Genomic DNA, 17262 nt, shown 5'->3' on the forward strand with positions numbered 1-17262 from the left:
AAAAATATTTTAACCTGTATTTTTCAATCATTCTACATGCAGATGATGAACAAAGCCAAGAAATAAATGGTGACGTGGAAGCAAATATAAAAAAATATTATATCAAATATTTTACAAAGTACGTATTCCAAAAAGTGGAGGATAGAAAAAAAAACGTATAATAGAAGAAAAAATTAAAAAAGATAAATTATGCTATAAGTATTATTTAAGTTATGCTTAAAGCAACAAAAACATAATATCTATTTCCTAATTGTTTTATTCAACAATATAACTGCAATATACATACATATCTTTTTATGTATATTTCTGAGTGAAAAAATATAACATTAATGTTATGTTGCTGTTATAACATTAATGTTACATTACCGTTGCTTTGTATTTATTTGGTAAATATAACTAACTTTATCCAATGATTTTATTTTTTTTACATTTATTACTTGAATATAATTAAAAATTTGTAAAAGCAAGTATTAAAAATAATTGCGTACTAGAAAATTATTTCGTTTGAATAATATTCAAAGATGTAAAGATTTAGATATTTAAATTATAAAAGAGAGTTTTTTATAAAAAATAAAAAGAGTTCCGTCGATTAACGGTTTTAAATTTCTCTTCAGAGAGTTTTATACGCATGCGCGAAAAAGAGAGAGAACGCACCAAGCCATTCAGAGTGTGTCCTTTTCTACTTGAACTTACCCCCACTCCGACTATTGCCAGTCTATCCTTACTTTACTTGTCTATGTTTTTACCCTAATTGCGGTACTTTAGAATCTAGTGACTTTAGTTCCCTGTAGTTTGGTTTCTTTCTATATATTTTATATTCATCGACGAAATATCTGACCGAGATATGTTTATAAAAACTTGTTTACTTGTAAGAAATATTTTATTTTAATAATTTATCATGGCTGGGGAAGTGATTGTCGATGCGCTACCGTATATCGATCAAGGATACGATGAACCCGGCGTGCGAGAAGCGGTAAATAATAAATCATGTCCTTCATTTTAATTGAAGAATAAAATAAGCAATGTAAAAATTTGAGGTTATATATACGTTGAAAACATTATCTTGCAGAAAAACAAATTTGTATTTCTTCTTTATAAAATATTCGGAATCTAATATGCGTTCCAGGCACTGGCGATGGTAGAGGAAGAGACGCGTCGTTACAGACCAACAAAAAATTACCTGGAACATTTGCAGCCTCTAAATATAACTGCGTTTGAGACCGAAGTAATGAAACACGAGTTCGAGAGGATGCAAAATCGCTTGCCGATGGAAGTACTTAGTATGAAACGTTACGAATTGCCACCGCCTCCGTCCGGTAAACTCAACGATTTAGCAGCATGGAACGAGAGTGTAGAAAATAGTAGTGCGCAGCTGGAGCATCAGGCTACTAGGTAGGTAATGATCTCACTGGCTTGTCGCACGACCTCTCTTGTATTAATTTTTACATCTTTGCAAAATTTCAGAATCTCTAATTTAGAATTAATGATGGGTTATGGCTGTGAAGCGTGGAAATCTTACCTGGATGTGTTGGTTCAGATGGTAGGTCAGGCTCAAAAGCAAATGCAGACGCTGAGGAAACTGATTCAAGAAGTCAATTGGGAGAGGAAGTCAATGCAGACTCAGGGAGGTGATAAATTGAGAGCCCTTGAAGCACAGTGGGTTGGTTTGGTGTCCAAAAATTACGAGATTGAACAGGCTTGTGTACATTTGGAAGAGGAAATGCAGAAAATTATAATGAACAAAGAAGCTGTGGAAATCAATGACGTACCAGCGGAGGAAGGACCTGATGTGCCAGAGAAAAGCGCCACAGAAGTTATGGCGTTACAGATGCAGCAAGAGAATCCAGAGACTTAGCATAATCTAAACTGTATATAATTATTATTTAGTTAAAAGGAAATGAAAAATAACATATATATTAACATTACTTTAAATTAATTTTAGTATTTGTAAATGCATCATGGCGACTTTGATAATAAAGCACAATTTATTACATTGTTGTTTACATGTATCACACTTGGTTTACGCTTTTACAATATACATATGTACACGATTATCACTGTTGTAATCGATACACTTTACTAATTAACAATTATTTATAATTTATGTGCTGAATGCTCGGTTTTAAATAGGCTATTTACGACTTCATGTATCGACACATTGCACACATTGCGTAGGATCAGCTGAGTTTTTTCTTTTTTTTCTTTTTTATTCTCGTTAGGACAGCGTCAATATATATATCATGATATAATTACAAAGCGAATGACTAAGCATTTTTACTTTCGGCCGATTATTCGGTATAAAAAAATACGTGGGTTTAATCTTCGTTTCGCATAATCTCGTCTTCTCACAATAACGACAAGAAAGACGTTAGTAATAATTGTTGGATCATTATGCACCGTGCCTCATTCTCTATCCTTCAATCACTCGATTGTCATAACGATGTCTCACTGGCGCCAGAACTTTGAGACTGCAGTGCTATGCTTCCTTTATAACCCATCGATTCCTCTTCTAATAAAGTTATTCGTTGCTTCAATGTTTTTACCTGTAAATATGACAAAAAATTAAATTAATATTCAATATATAAAAAAAATGTATATTTTATTATATAACTATAAACTGTATTAATGTGTTAATTTTTATAATATATAATTATAATATAATTAATAATAAATATTACACATTATAAATATTAATATTATATACAATACAGTTTAGAATTATATAATATTTATAATATTAAATAATTCTTATAATTAGCATATATGTATGATATGTATAATATTCTTATGTTAGTATATACGTATGAGTGTGTCCCTATACATTAATGTATGTAATGTACACACGTACGACGTGCGCATGCGCGTCAGGATAATCCAATATGGTGCCAGCCTAGCAGAGGCAGATAATAGTTATGTAACTTGACGAGCTGTGTTTAAACATTTTTAATGAAATTTCATATAAAATTGAGAAAACTAATTGATAAGTGGCCGGGGAAACGAATATTCCGAGAGTATCGATTTCTGCCGATATTTTTCGTCTTTGGTGCGGCCTTGGAATACTCTATGATCAACTGGCATGTGGGAGAGGTTAACTTCTACAAGACCTACAAACGACGAAGAGTAGAGGAGCTAGTGGAGGAGAGATTACGGCAAGAAGCTTGAATTTACACAAACCTTCTGTGAGATACAAACTTTTCTACTGGGATATTGACATATAATGCCAGCTGGGTTATCCTGGCCCCGCTACATCATGTTCTGTACAACGGCATTGATTACCATGTTAACTGGCGCACAGTATGTTCATGAAATCTACAGGCCGCTCGACGATCTGGAAGATCTCGTCGAACGAGAATTAAAAGAAAGACGGAAGAAGCTACAGGAGAAATAACGTAAAAAAATGTACTAGTGTATAATAAATAATTTTCTTATGAATTTCATATGAATGAGTGATTAAAGCGGATACTTCACCTATATTTAATCATACCTGCGCAGCATGCCTCTCTACCATTCCCAACATCTGTTGCTCCAACTTCTTCAGTCTAGATTGATATTTCTTCTTGGACTTTTCCAGAGTTTGAACTAATGCACTAAAAAGAGGGCAGAGAAAATTCTTATTTTTATTACAAGTGGATGGAAAATATTCCATGAGGGAATATTGTACAGTGACTTACCCGTTAGCTCTTTTCAAATCGTTGACAAGCTCGGCGGATTGCTGGTGCCTAAGCTCGGAATTCTTGTTGACTTCATCCAAGGTCGAGATCAATTCCTGTAGACGTTCCTTCAGCCTCGCTTCTCTGCCTAATGCTTCGATTAGCTCAGACTCCATCCCTTCGCTTTCATTATCGCTTAAGCCGCGGTCCTATATGTGTTTTCAGTTAATTAGTATAAGAATTTTACAAATACATTTTAAATACGATACCTTATTCGTCGCCATTGCGAGCATAGCTTCCGCATCACTTAATTGGCCCTGGAGATGCTGTATGGTAGCGTGTTGGGCCGCGATCTGCGTGTCTCGTGCGTTTAACTTTAATTCTATGGTGGCGCGTTCCTTCTCCAGAAGAAATACCCTGGCACGCAACTCAGCCTTGTCTTCTCGCATGGCCATCAGTTCCTAAATAAGAATTAAAATCCTTAATTAAAATAAAATATTTCAAAGTTTGGATGAGTTTCAATCTAAATGATAAATATTTGATAAATATTTTTTAAATTCTTATACATTTTAAAATTTTATAAATTTCATTCTAAAATTTTCTTCAGTCAGAGATACCGACTTGCATGAGTACGGCAGTTTCCAAATCGAGTTTCCTGGCTTCCGCTAGAGAAATGGTATTCTTCGAGTTGAGAGGTTCCGCGTGCACGCTCTCCAGCTCGACCGCCGTCGATCTCACCATCGTACGTTCTCCTTTCAATCTGCTAATGTGCCTCCTAAGTCGTTGCTCGTCATCTACGTTCCATGTTACTTCCGATCTATCGTTAAGAAAGAAATTTATACATATACTCACCCAGTGTGCGATGTAAATGAATACTCACTCGTCCGATAAGATCATGCTATCTTCCCATGGAGCACCCAACGTATTAGTACAGTCGTTCTCGAGTCTATTTAAGACATGATACGCAACGTTCTCGGCCGCCCTTCTATTATCGATCGTCACGTTGCTCCTCTCGGTGGAGAGTCCGATTTCGCTCTCCAGCAGAGCGACGAGAACGTCGTAGGCCTCGATAGCGCGATCGCTGTACGAAAGCGCGAGTCGCAACGCCGTCGCGTTCGATTCATACTTGCCGACCAATAAGCTCAGCCTGTAACGCAACGAGAAAAAGTCATCATATGCGCAGTTGCTCTTGTCATTTTGAGGAATATACCTGTCGCATTGGGCCTTGCTCTCGTGCAACGTGAGAGCGAGAACCGCGTTGTTGGCTCGCGCGTGCTCGAGTCTGCTGTTCAGTCGTTCCGTCTCGACCTCGAACTGTTTCTCGGAACCATTCAATTCCTGCAGATTTGATTGCTCCAGGAGATCCGACACGAGATGCTCGGCGACCATGGTGGAACATACCTGAAAAATGATGATTGTAAAGTTAAGAAAAAAAAAACCGAAAATAAATATACGACATTCTTTATAAGTTAAAATTTCGCATACTCCGAAATTAGTGATGTCGGGACCGGTAATGTGCCTCTCGTCCGTTCTCCTTAATCTCACCCTCTCTGCCATTTTGAGAACCGGCGGTTCCTCCCTCGTTACGCTCTTCGTCGGAGGTGTCTGTAGAGGTGGCAAGAGTGGCGAGCATGGCGCTGTCAAAGGTTCCGGCGAGCTGGTGTTACCCCTTGTCTACGAGAGAAGAGGTGACGTGTAAAAGAATGAAACCACGAAACCATAAATCGAAAATTATCATTGCTTCTATTAAAATTTTTTTCTGTCTCGATCTTATTATCCTTGTTATTAATTTTATTTCTTTTATTAAAATATGCAAAAAGGAAAAAAATATATATATATATATATATTTTTCATATATGTCTATTATAGTCTGTTGTAAAAAATGGCTCTGAAATTACTCTGATTTCTCGACGCGGCGAATCGCTGCCCGTCGTCTGCCTCTGATTTTTAAAATGAGCCAATTGCGTCTGCAAGCTCGTAATCTCCGCTCGTAATGCCGTGATCTCCTCTTGTAGCGTCGCGACGGCGACGCTCTGACAGGACACTGCCTGTTGCGTCGGTTCCGGAGTCGGTAATGCGGCTGGACTGTCCAGCTGTTCCCTGTCATTCTACGTTAAAATCGTATAATTCATTAGCTCTTAGCAGAATTTAATATATCATTATATGCATAGGATACATATATGTATATCTAGATATTAGATATCTAGCAACACAACGAGATCGTACAACAACAATTGAAAGAGAAATTTATTTTTATATGAAAAATTTCTCTTCACCTCGGCCGGTCGATTCTCATCCTCGCAACAACTGGAATCAGCATCTTCCAAGGTACGATCACCATCTCCTTGAATATCTCCACCGCCCTCGCTTTCCTCCACCGGATTAGTGATGGAACCTTCGGCGTCCCTGCTCGTCTCGACTTCTGCGCATTAAAAGACGATCCTCAGATCGCGATTTCAAACGACCAGTAGATTCGGAATTTCGCGCAAATTCGTTCTCTGCAATCGCGATTCGCATCTACCCCGTCAACCCGTGAGTTATTTATCGGAAAGGCCATTCACCGGGAAGAAGAACGATCGTTTCTCGCGACGCAAGGTATGCGAGTCTCTCTGGAAGAGAGGCTCTTCTCGGTAACGAGAAGAGGCCCAGCAATCGTGAGAGCTATTACTATCGTTATTGCCGGAGACCAAGAGATCGTTGATTGCCTCCTCGGCAATTGTCTCGCGTTCCCTGGAGAATTGGCCGTGACACTCGTCAAGCCTCGTCGCTTTATCCCTATCTCCGGAGATGGAAATCGATCGTCTCGATAATTGCGGACACCTTACCGGACTCGTCCTCCTCGGCGATTACGGTGGCGCGATGCCGCTCCAGCTGTCTACCAAGCTCGGCGATGACGGAATGCAACTCGGTGAGCCGCTCCTCGTGCCGCGCCGCTTGCTGCTCCGCTCTCTGGTCGGCGCGGGCAGCCTGCACCTCCGCCCGCATCAGCGCGGCCTCGGCCGCCTCCCGCGCGCGAGTAGCCACCACCAGCCGCGAGTTCAGCTCGGCCACCTCGGACCGCAGAGAGGAGAGCGCGGCCGCGTGCAGCTGCGAAATGAAAAATTCCACCGTCCCTTTAATTCCTCCGATTTTCGATGCTTTAATTACTAGAAATTCTTTCGTTACGATGTAAAAAAAAATACCAGTTCTCTACTATTATATTAATACGGTATGTTATTCAAAAGGTGTCTCTCTTGTAAAATTTCCTGACTTTTCCCTTATTTTTGTTCAAAATTCTAGGTAAAGGGAATAAAGTTTTTGAAGATTTTTTTGTGCGACTTGTTCTAAAATGAGTTTTTTAACGGTATGTTTTTTATGCTTTTTACTTGAAAAATAAACGCAGAACCACTTAAATTTTAAATGTTAAATTTTCAAATATATCTACTGTGAGAAAAACTGAATAGCCTTCGTAAGTTATATACTATGATAATATGTCTATGGTAAGATAAACATTTTTTATTTACATATAACATTTTCATTGTTTTATCATTAAAAATTATAATAAAGAATACTTGCTGCATATTCAATTTTATTAAAACATTGAATAAACAGAGATATATAGATATATACATTATTTATATTATATTTTCAATATATAATTCGCAACTTGGCTTATCAGCGAATTGCCAACCATTAATATAAGAACAAAATTATCAAAGAAACAAATTTTTTTTTTAATTTTCCGCGCGCGAGTCCTAATAAAATTCCATGAAAATTCCCTTATTTTTTCAGTTATAAAAAAAATTCCTAAGAATTACAGAGTTTCCATGTTTTTTTTTCAGGAAACAGAAAAACCCAGTAATAGTATAAATAAAATTTTACTATTGAAAGATCTTTTCTCATAACGAGCTTTAACTGCTTCTCTCCTCTCTTTCTTTTTATATCTAGTAAATAATAATTAGTATAAATAAATTTTTCAAACATGTATGGGTCGATCAATCTAATTAACTCTGTAATTTTCATCATATATAAATAATCTAGCAACATAATGTTATGTAAACCAGAAATAGTACTGATACGTTATTTTAGTGCGCAAAATACTTTATGCGTCGTGTGAATCAGCGCTTAAGCGGTTTGCTAATTTACATGTAATGATATAACGTGAATGATTAGCACCGCGAATCGGGCGATATCTCTCGATCGTAAAAGATGAAAGCAAACGACGCGTATCACCAATGTGAGTCAGAATGTGTTTTTTCGCTTCCTCTTCTCGCGATCGCTCGCGATTTCCTTTTTTTTGTCCAAGTACACAAGGAAAATGCGTAAAAAAAAATCCACCCGAGCGTCCTTCTCACGCGCAGTCACCCGTGTCGGACATTACGAGACGCTAACAATTGTCGGGCGCGTGATTGCAGAGCAATGCGTGGAGAGGAAGCGAAGGGGAAGTCACGATGCATAAGATGAGTCGAACGCGCGATCATGCGACCATTAGTCTCCGAAATATCGTCGGCGTGGCATTGATCGTGACGTATCTACAATCCCCGATTTTGTGCACAGAAGACTCAGGTAATGTCAAATTGCTTGGCGCAAAAAGCCAAAAGTGCCTTACTTTTCTAAAGAGATATATCATTTATCGATAACTTGATAATTTCCGTTTTTTAATTTATATTTTTTCTTAACCTTTACGCTGCCGCTATTTTTGCATTAAAATAGTGGCTTTTTTTCTCGAAAATTTATTTATATAAATAAGAGGCAGGTTGTGTAAAATTTCGAGTTTTATTCAGAGCTACAAAAGTGGCTTCGCGGTAGAGAACGGAGGTAAAAAATTTTTAAAATTTTTATTTTCTCAAGGATAGCGTATTTGGAGGTTTTCACCGGTGTCACTGATTCCGATTCTGAACACTGATTTATGAAATTTTTAATCTAAGAGCAGTATTGACAATATGTATGAATATAAATGTATGCGGAAAAATTATATATTTTTTGAAATAAATGAAAAAATTTAGTAATCATATTTTTTTGTATATTGTGTTGTTTTTCAATTTTTGTAAGTTTTATTTATATTTTTTTGTTACATTTTATGATTTTTATATATGTGTATATGTTACATGTATATATATATATATATATATATATATATATATGCGTGTGTATGCTACGTCTATAATGTAAGAAATAATATAATTATTTTGTCAAATATATGCTTAGTACATAATTAAAAAAATATTACTAAAAAATTTTAGTGCTATACTGAAACACATAAAAACGCCCGCACGCACACATGTATTAATACATTTAGAATTTATTAAATACCACTATTTTATTAGCACACTCAGAGCCACAAAAGTGGCTTTGCGGCTAAGGTTAATTTATTTTTAATTTTTAATTTTTTAAATATATTTTATATATTCAATGTATTATTTTAAGTTCTTTTTTTTAACGGATCGAGTTTTTACTAGGTTTAATCGATAATTTGAATGAATTTGAATTATATGAAGAAAGTGTCTTTATTTTTGCACGTGTATCGTGAATATTATGTCGAAATGTGAAAATTTTTCATTCAAATACGTCGTAATCATTGCCGCCGCTCAAATCCTATAGGAGCAAGTACAAGAAAATTGTACAAGTTGTATAGTTGACATATTCGACATAATTGAGTCCCATAATTGACTTCAAAATTACACTATCAGCTAACGATACTTTGCGATATTACTATTCGCAATTTGCACTCGCATCCATAGTCATATACTCGGCTTTGACACGTAAAAGTTTGCAAGAGTGCTCTCCAGTGTTATTACACTTTTTGCATAATAATCAAGTAAGAAAAACAAAATTATTGCATATTCAAGATACTCGTGTACATGCATATTTATAAATAACTTGATTCGTTAAAAACTAGTAAATATAGAATATGTATGTTAAATTTATAAGAATTGAATAAATTATACACGTTACGTGTATATATATATTTTTTTGTATTTAACTTGTAAAAACATTATTCTATCGTCATTTAAACATGTATTCAAATAATCAATATACATTATTCTTCCTGTATTTTCATAAGAAGTATGTTCCTACATTGTCAATATATTTACGAATATTCGAAAATGTATGAGAAAAATACGTTCACATACGCAAAAAGCAATAAGCCTCCATATATATTATTACTATTTTCTATATATATATATATATGTAATCATATATAAATTATATCAACAGGTGACTGAAATTAATCAAAGATGAAGTTAATGTTCGCTTTAATGGTCATCGTCGTCGTACTTTCGACCGCAATTGCGGCGGATAACGAAGATGAGTACATTCATCTACCAGGAAAAAGTTGCGAGGATGCACCACCCTGTCCCGATAATAGACCCTGCGTGATGGCAACACCCCGTTGCAACGAAGGTACCTGTGGCAAAGATCCGGTGCCAACGTGCGGAAATAAATCCTAAACGTGCAGACTCGAGGAAAGATTTGTTATTCGCTTATCTTCAAATTCTATATTATTCTCCTCCCTATGTATAATAAAATGTTAATTTGACGCAGAAAAAATTACGCGTTTGTACTGTACATATGAAGTAGCGTTTAAAACATTTGGCGGAAAAAAAAAAAAAAAAAAAACACATTTACGGAAATCGCGAAGGACGGAAAACGCGTTTTGACGTAAAATTGCGTGTTCCGGTGAAATCCGACAATTTTCGACGTTTCATTCACAAAGGATCCTCCCGTCCTCGGTTAAGGTCAGTGTGTGTATGTGTGTGTGTGTGCCGTCCCAAGTGCAAACAGGGGGGACACGACGGCCGGAGTGTAATTCAAACAAAAAGCAATCAAGGATTCAATTACAAGGCCGCGCGCACACACGGCCGCCGGTTCGCAGTTTCATCGGCGAGTAAGGTCACGAACGAAGAGATTCGATTACCGAACTCGCCTTCGGACACGTCGAACCGTTCAGTCGGATACAAACTAGCAATTAGTTTACATATAGCAGTAATTTCCATATCGCACGTTATTCCATTTCTTACGTTTACTTGTGATATTAAGAATTATCGCGATAATAATGAGCCTACTTAGACGCAATAATAAAATAATAAATCAACTAGTTATTCTAGTAGAAGATCGAGACAGTTATTTCATTAATAAGATTAAAAACAATAATAGTTTGACATATCAATATTTGCGGCTTCAATTATTAAATGCAAAATAAAATAGGGCAAGATATTAAATTTCTTTAACAGGATATCTATTCAAATCTTGTAAAAAATTCTCTCAAAAGTCTCCTTGATCTTATAGATATGTTCGTTTAATTTTTTAGTGCAATTTTCAAAAATAAAATTTTTTTTTTATTGCACTGTCTAATATTTTTCACTTATACGAAGAAAAAAACATAGAGCCATTCGAGTTTCAAGTTCTAGATTTGCAAATGTATTGAAAATAACTGAATAATTGTCGTAAGATAAAAATTTTTCATTTATACTATGTTCAAAATTATATTATAATAAATATGTACTGTACATATTCAATATTTTCTTAAGTCATTACATATATATATATATATATATATATATATATAAACAAAAAAAGGCATATTATATTATAATATATTTATAATATATTTTAAATATTTACTTAGCCAGCCGACTGCTTACATAATAGCAAAATTATTAAAGAAACAAATTATTTTTTTTAATTCCTTGAATCTCAATAAAATACAACGAGAATTCCTTGATTTTTCCAAATATAAAAGAAATCCCTAATTTTCATATTTTCCAAGGAGTAGATCCTTGGAATCCTGTTTAAAATGTGCAAAAATGTGCGATCGTGGTTTGCAGCGCAAGAGTGTGCGCAGAATGTTCCTTGCGGAGTAATTTTCCGTGTGATGTAAAAAAAAAAAAAAAAAAAAGAAATAACAGCGCGCAAGAGCCAGTCGCCGGAGCAAAGGTGGTAACAAGGATCCGTGGACCCATATACCATTAACCTACATCTCGAAGCTGGTGGCATACAAATAACGATGTCTTATATCACGCGTAGGTACGACACATGGAAAAAGAGACCAAAAATGGAAGATGCTGAATTTATTTCACATGTGAACGGCACCTTTCTCGTAGATACCGTACGAGTCATTTCAAAATATTTTTTATTCAAAGTGCAATCATACTACGCGATTGCAGCAAAATATCTTTCCCGTTAATATTTTTCAACTAGAAAGACGTGCATTATCCAAAGAAATTAAACTTGACATAATGATATATAATAACGTAACCGTACAAACTATACAAATTAATATAATATTATATTGATATTGCAATTATTAGAAACGATGTGAAATATTACAAATGTGATAAATTAATATCAATAATATAAATTATGATAAAATTGGCATAGGGTAAATTAAGGTATGATGGCCATAGGCTGTAATTTTTTCAATAATCGCTACACAGTGTGCTTTTTTTAGTTATCGAAGATAATCGATATTTACAGTAGTTTATGTGCATACATTATTCGAAATAACAATGTTGTGAATCTTATATCAAATTTATACTTTTGACTACCTGCAAAGTTTTTCATTTGTTCACTAAAAGCTATCGTGATCAACGTTAGACATATTATAAAGATATATAAATTGTTATATGACCTATAATTTTTATTTTCGTTTTCACTATTTTTTTATAAATATTATGGCCATCTTTCTGTCACTATGGTCATCCTTTCTTTAAAAGTTGGGTAAGATGGCCAATCTTTATGTTATATTATTTTGATAATATAAAATTTCTATTAAATATTTTCCTTTTAATTTCGATAATATTACGTAATTTAAGGTTCAGTGAAGATAATATGGCAAACGCTATTAAAAAATAACAAAAATAAAAGTATGTTTTTTGCATTTTAAAAAACTATGGCCGTCTTAGTCGAATTTACCCTATTAATTTGTGTTGAGAAAATAAGAGAAGATATTTACTTGCATTTTAAAATCTTTTGAATTTTTCTTTTTAAATTTTAGGCCATTTTCAATTTTTCTTCTGAATTTTAAAAAATTTTTCTTTGTGGTTTAGATCTCTAATTTGTCCTAAACGATAAATAGCTGTTATTAATATTTGTCAATCAGTTCATCCCAAACATCCTAGTCAAATTGATGAAATACTCTCGGTTGAACCTTATGCGATTCGGCTGGCAGTTGCGATATATTTGACAAGAATGCCTCAAATTGTATGCACGCGCTATTGAACGTACTGTAGACGATTAGATTGTTGGGTTTCACGGTTCGCGCGTATTTTGCCAGCCACGCATGAGCGAGGATCCATTAGTGAAGGGAGCTGGGGGGAGAGGAGGATTCTCATTTGGCCTGATCCTCATTCAGGCCGTCGCTGATCATTTCCGCGATCGTAACATGGAATTCCGCGGAAGTTTCACGCAAAATTCCTTCCATCGCGATTCCAACAGCGATCATTTCGACGCCAGGATTCATTCTACGACTCGTTTGTTTTCAACGAAGAATCCATCCCGCCTCGTCCGATTAATTTCTCGTGAAATCCGAATGCCAATGATAAAATTAAATCGTCTCCACTTTTTGTGTATGCACCGTGTGTGTTTAAATATCGAGAGCGTCTAATCCCGAGATGAAAAGCGACGAGATTATCTCAATAGTAATTTTACATCTGCATGAAAATAGATATATTCTATTCGTACCTTCCGAAAACGCAAAAATATCTTATCCGCGCCGTAAAGGTGCTTCTGACGTTTCTCAACTTCTTAAATTACACGTTTAATGTGGCTCATATATCTTCTCTAAAAGTGGTCCGGATAGCATCTTGGCGTATATCAGACTGCGCTTTAACTAGCGTTTTGACTCCACTCGAACTCCTCTTTATCGGATATTATGTCAAAGTAATTTTCGTCAAAGTTACGCTTTCTGCCAGGAGAAAGAAAGAAGCGACGTAAGTTTTCTCAATTGTGAGATTAGCCCAGGGAGAAATTTGTTGGAAAAAACCGGAGGGTGCGTGTGAAACGCAGTTCCTTGGAGACACTAATAATAGAGGTTGCGATGTTCCGGGATCGCGTCATAAATATTGCCACGTGGAAGTGTGGAACAAATATGTTTAATCTGCTCTCTCGCGTATCACGGTGAAATTATATAAGATGAAGAATGATAAAAGTTTGTGTCGTCATAAATCGTACAAAGATATTTTTCTTCATTTGTGAAGAGAACTTTTCAAACTTAAAAATTCTTAAGAGTTTTCTTAAGCAGACTGCGATAACTCGCAAAGTCCTCGTAACTTTAGTCAATCCTTGAAGAATGGACGACTGTGTAATGTGTTGTAACGATAATTTAAAAATATTTTCCCGGCTATAGTAAAATTGATATAAAATTTCCAGTGAGTATTGATCACGGACGCAATCGCGACAAATACTTTGGCGAAATTCATTATTTGCGAATAGGCAAATATGCCGCTGTCAGATTTGTCCGGCTCTCTCATTACTCAACTGACGTGCAATTTATCGAGTAAAAGTTCTTTTGTGTTTTCGTTTGTGTATGACTGACGGCCGTTGCACGGTGATTTATCGTCGCGCGCGGACGCGATTGTAGAGCCGCGGAAGCCTGAAAAGTCTGCCTGCCTTATCGAGTCGTTGACAGGTTTTCCTGTGATGCGGCGCATGCCAACAGGCACAGGAATGTCACATGAATGTGAGCGTGGAAAGAAGTCAGCTCCAGCACGTCTTGGCGATAAATATGAGCGATGCGATGAGATGAACATTTTTTAGGATCCTCGACTAATTATCAGATTATCTCGCCAATAATGTATGAATATTAAAATGAATATTAACAAATTCTGTAAACATAAACCATAAATTTATCTTTTCTATTTGAATTTAGTCCTTTATTCTCTTCATCGTTTCTTTTAAATCGCGCCGGAAAAACTTACTGCATTTTGCTTATCCTTGCTATCGGCCTCGACCTGTATAGACACGGTCTTATCGGATCGGTGGTCACCGGGACAACAGAGCCATGACCTAGACCTGATGAGTCCCCGGGGCTCGTCCTCCTCGTCATCGACGGCCTCCTCGTCCTCCGCGGTCGCGCAGTGAACGTAGACGAGGTCGCTGCGACGCGGCGGCGACTCCAGCACGGCCTCCTTGGCGGGCAAGGCTGACACGTGGCCGGAAAACATCTGCACCGGGTAGCGCGGCAACTGTTGTTGATGCTGCTGATGATGGTGGAGCTGGGACTGCTGCAGCTGCACGTGCTGCCGGTGCAGGTGATCCACGTAGTAGCGCGGCTCCGCCGAGCCATTGTTTACGGCTACCGCGAAACCCGCCACGTTGAATTCCGAGAGCTGCGAGCTGCTGGCGACCCGGCACCTCAGGAAGGCGGCATCCTCCGCCGTTCCGTGCGATGTAATCTCGAGCGATCGCGATCCGGACCGTCACGGACCGGCGATCGCGCACACGATCGATGAGGGAGCCGCTGCCTTCTTCCTCTTCCTCCTCCTCCTCCTCCTCTTCTTCTTCTTCTTCTTCTTCTTCGCTCTCGTCGAGATTTTCGTTTAATTTATTTTCGATCGATTTATTCCTTTCCGTTTATAGCACGCCCATCTGAGATCGCGCGGCGGATGTTGCGGTAATCCCGAACTCGCTCGATCAAGTTTTATAGCGGGATTCACCGGCCGACACTGTGGCTGGATAGACGCGAGGAGGAAATGATGTTGATGAATGTTTAACGAACGCTTTGTTTATCCGAGAATGGTGCCGACGACGAGGTCGACGTAGTAGTATAACGGAGGTATACGCTGGTGGATGCGCACCGTTTCGCCAGTTAATGCGGCAAATGTGCGTATCCGATGCGAACGTTTGATCCAAGTATGTGTAACGCGCTACCTCTGTGCCATATGTTCGTTCTACATTCGCCAATGTATGCGCATGAATAAAATATTTTCGAATATACATAGAGAGAAAGAGAGATAGAATGAGAGACGAAGATTCCTTCTATGAATAAAACTATAGAATGGGTTTACAGAATGGGATCTCGTTTTACCACCTTCGGGAGGTTGTAAACCACGAGTCGCGAATTCGATGGAATAGATACGCTACGCGTAACAACACGGGCTACATCGATGCTACAACATTTCGCACATGGTATTGATCGACTTCTATTTTCGACTCTCGGTGCTACATATATTTTTCGAGCATTTCTCGCTTCCTAGTCCACGGTACGGCTTTGCGCATGGTCTAACAATGTTAGCCGGCGTCCAAATCGATACTCGTTTCCGAAATATTATATTTTACCAAGTCAAATGACTATAGTATATACAATAAATAATAATCGCCGATTTTAAATTTGCATTGGAAAAATTCACGGAGAATCAATTTTAAACCAGTTAAAAAGCGCGCGTATATATATATATATATATATATAGATTTATGATTTATGATGTGCTTTTTTTCTCTCCTTTGTAATATTTATGGTAAATTTTCACATCTGATTTAAAGATTTTAACAAAGATTGTAGCAATTAACGAATTCGCGAAAAGGTTCAACCGACTTTTCACTTTGCCGGACTCTTCCGTTGTTGTACTTTTTTTTTTTAAACATTTAACGAGCTCGTCACGACACGAGGGAGGTTCGTTAATTAATCATTAGTGGTTCCGCAAAACCATGACATAATATTTCAAAGAGAAAGAAATAGAGACAAAAAGAGCTCGAACAATTATTTATTTAGGAAATTACAAATTTTCACGGTTAAAAAAAAAAAAAAAAAAAAAAAAAAAAAACCAATCAAACGTCATCCCTCAAAAATGTGTAAAAAATTCAGCGCTTTTTAAAACGCATACATCGCGGTTCGCGTCGCATTAAAGTTTGAATGCGATTTATCTACTCGTCACGGAAACTATATTTCCGCAGCAGAGCGCGATCGATGCGCACTTTTTCCCCCTTTCGTGTACAAGACTTGGCGTCGACGTGACCAGTTTATGTTACGTCTCCTCTCGCGAGCGATACTGGGCCAACGAGAAAACATTCCTTCCTTCGGACGAGAATTCGCGACTTCGCGGGGAACCTTTGGAAAAACAACCCCTTCCCGCTCGGGTGGTGGCAACCTAATTTCGACGTTACACTTCGTTGCCTTCCCGATGAGAGACGATGGTTGGCGGAACGGCCGAGCATAAATCTTTCGGACCCAAAAATATCCGTGCACATGTTGCGTAAATTTCCCATCTGCAACCGAGATGATTCGCGTTCGCGATCGCGCGTTTCGCGGATGAGGTGTTCGATTAAACTGAAACTAAAAAGACGAATGTGCTCACCTAAACGACGGCTAAAGTAGATACGGAAACCCCGCCCTTAATCCCCGCTCGCAAGAAACGCCGTGAGCTCGATTAACCCTTTCTTCGCGCCAGAGCTCATTAAACTCGGAGCGAATTTCTAGGGATGAAGTAAACGATCCACTGTTCTAAATTAACGTTCATCGGTCGTCACGATAAGAATTTTTCCAAAGATTTCTATGTACTTTTCCTCTCGTAAAACGGCACGGTTCAGCACTCAATTATTTAGCGGAGTTTTTAAAATAATTAAAAACAAAAGTACTATAAAGTATGTAACTCGAAACAATGTGGGCGTCGAATACACAGTCTTTTTAAACATC

General features: G+C 37.2%; 4 protein-coding genes across 9 annotated transcripts in view; 3 read left to right on the forward strand and 1 right to left on the reverse strand.

Moving 5' to 3' along the window:
• Positions 1-807: 807 nt before the first annotated feature.
• Positions 808-1993, forward strand: Bcas2 (BCAS2 pre-mRNA processing factor). The gene is made up of 3 exons (XM_072911630.1): positions 808-973; positions 1127-1392; positions 1465-1993. Exons 1-3 carry the CDS (start codon positions 899-901, stop codon positions 1853-1855), a joined length of 732 nt encoding a protein of 243 aa, XP_072767731.1. The 5' UTR covers positions 808-898; the 3' UTR covers positions 1856-1993.
• LOC140676500 (colorectal mutant cancer protein) overlaps positions 1967-17262 on the reverse strand; it is a 44267-nt gene continuing 28971 nt past the window's right edge. For 3 of the 6 annotated variants that reach the window (XM_072911619.1, XM_072911618.1, XM_072911617.1), the window contains 11 exons: positions 6476-6737; positions 5927-6072; positions 5549-5758; positions 5136-5324; positions 4861-5051; positions 4531-4797; positions 4272-4467; positions 3920-4111; positions 3672-3859; positions 3485-3587; positions 1967-2543 (listed from right to left, as the gene is read on the reverse strand). In XM_072911619.1, the coding sequence (XP_072767720.1) occupies positions 2433-2543; positions 3485-3587; positions 3672-3859; positions 3920-4111; positions 4272-4467; positions 4531-4797; positions 4861-5051; positions 5136-5324; positions 5549-5758; positions 5927-6072; positions 6476-6737 (2055 nt within the window). In that variant the 3' untranslated portion in view covers positions 1967-2432. Of the gene's footprint in view, positions 2544-3468; positions 3588-3671; positions 3860-3919; positions 4112-4271; positions 4468-4530; positions 4798-4860; positions 5052-5135; positions 5325-5548; positions 5759-5926; positions 6073-6475; positions 6738-14548; positions 15521-17262 lie in introns of all 6 variants that reach the window. The other 3 variants (XM_072911621.1, XM_072911622.1, XM_072911620.1) reach the window with 3 other exon arrangements.
• LOC140676506 (ubiquinol-cytochrome c reductase complex assembly factor 5-like) lies at positions 2876-3162 on the forward strand. Its single transcript, XM_072911632.1, has one exon. It carries the CDS (start codon positions 2947-2949, stop codon positions 3160-3162), a length of 216 nt encoding a protein of 71 aa, XP_072767733.1. The 5' UTR covers positions 2876-2946.
• Sloth2 (ubiquinol-cytochrome c reductase complex assembly factor 6 sloth 2) lies at positions 3218-3437 on the forward strand. The gene has a single exon (XM_072911634.1). It carries the CDS (start codon positions 3218-3220, stop codon positions 3386-3388), a length of 171 nt encoding a protein of 56 aa, XP_072767735.1. The 3' UTR covers positions 3389-3437.

Source organism: Anoplolepis gracilipes, chromosome 2 (genome assembly GCF_047496725.1).
Source record: "Anoplolepis gracilipes chromosome 2, ASM4749672v1, whole genome shotgun sequence".
NCBI classification, from domain to species: domain Eukaryota; kingdom Metazoa; phylum Arthropoda; class Insecta; order Hymenoptera; family Formicidae; genus Anoplolepis; species Anoplolepis gracilipes.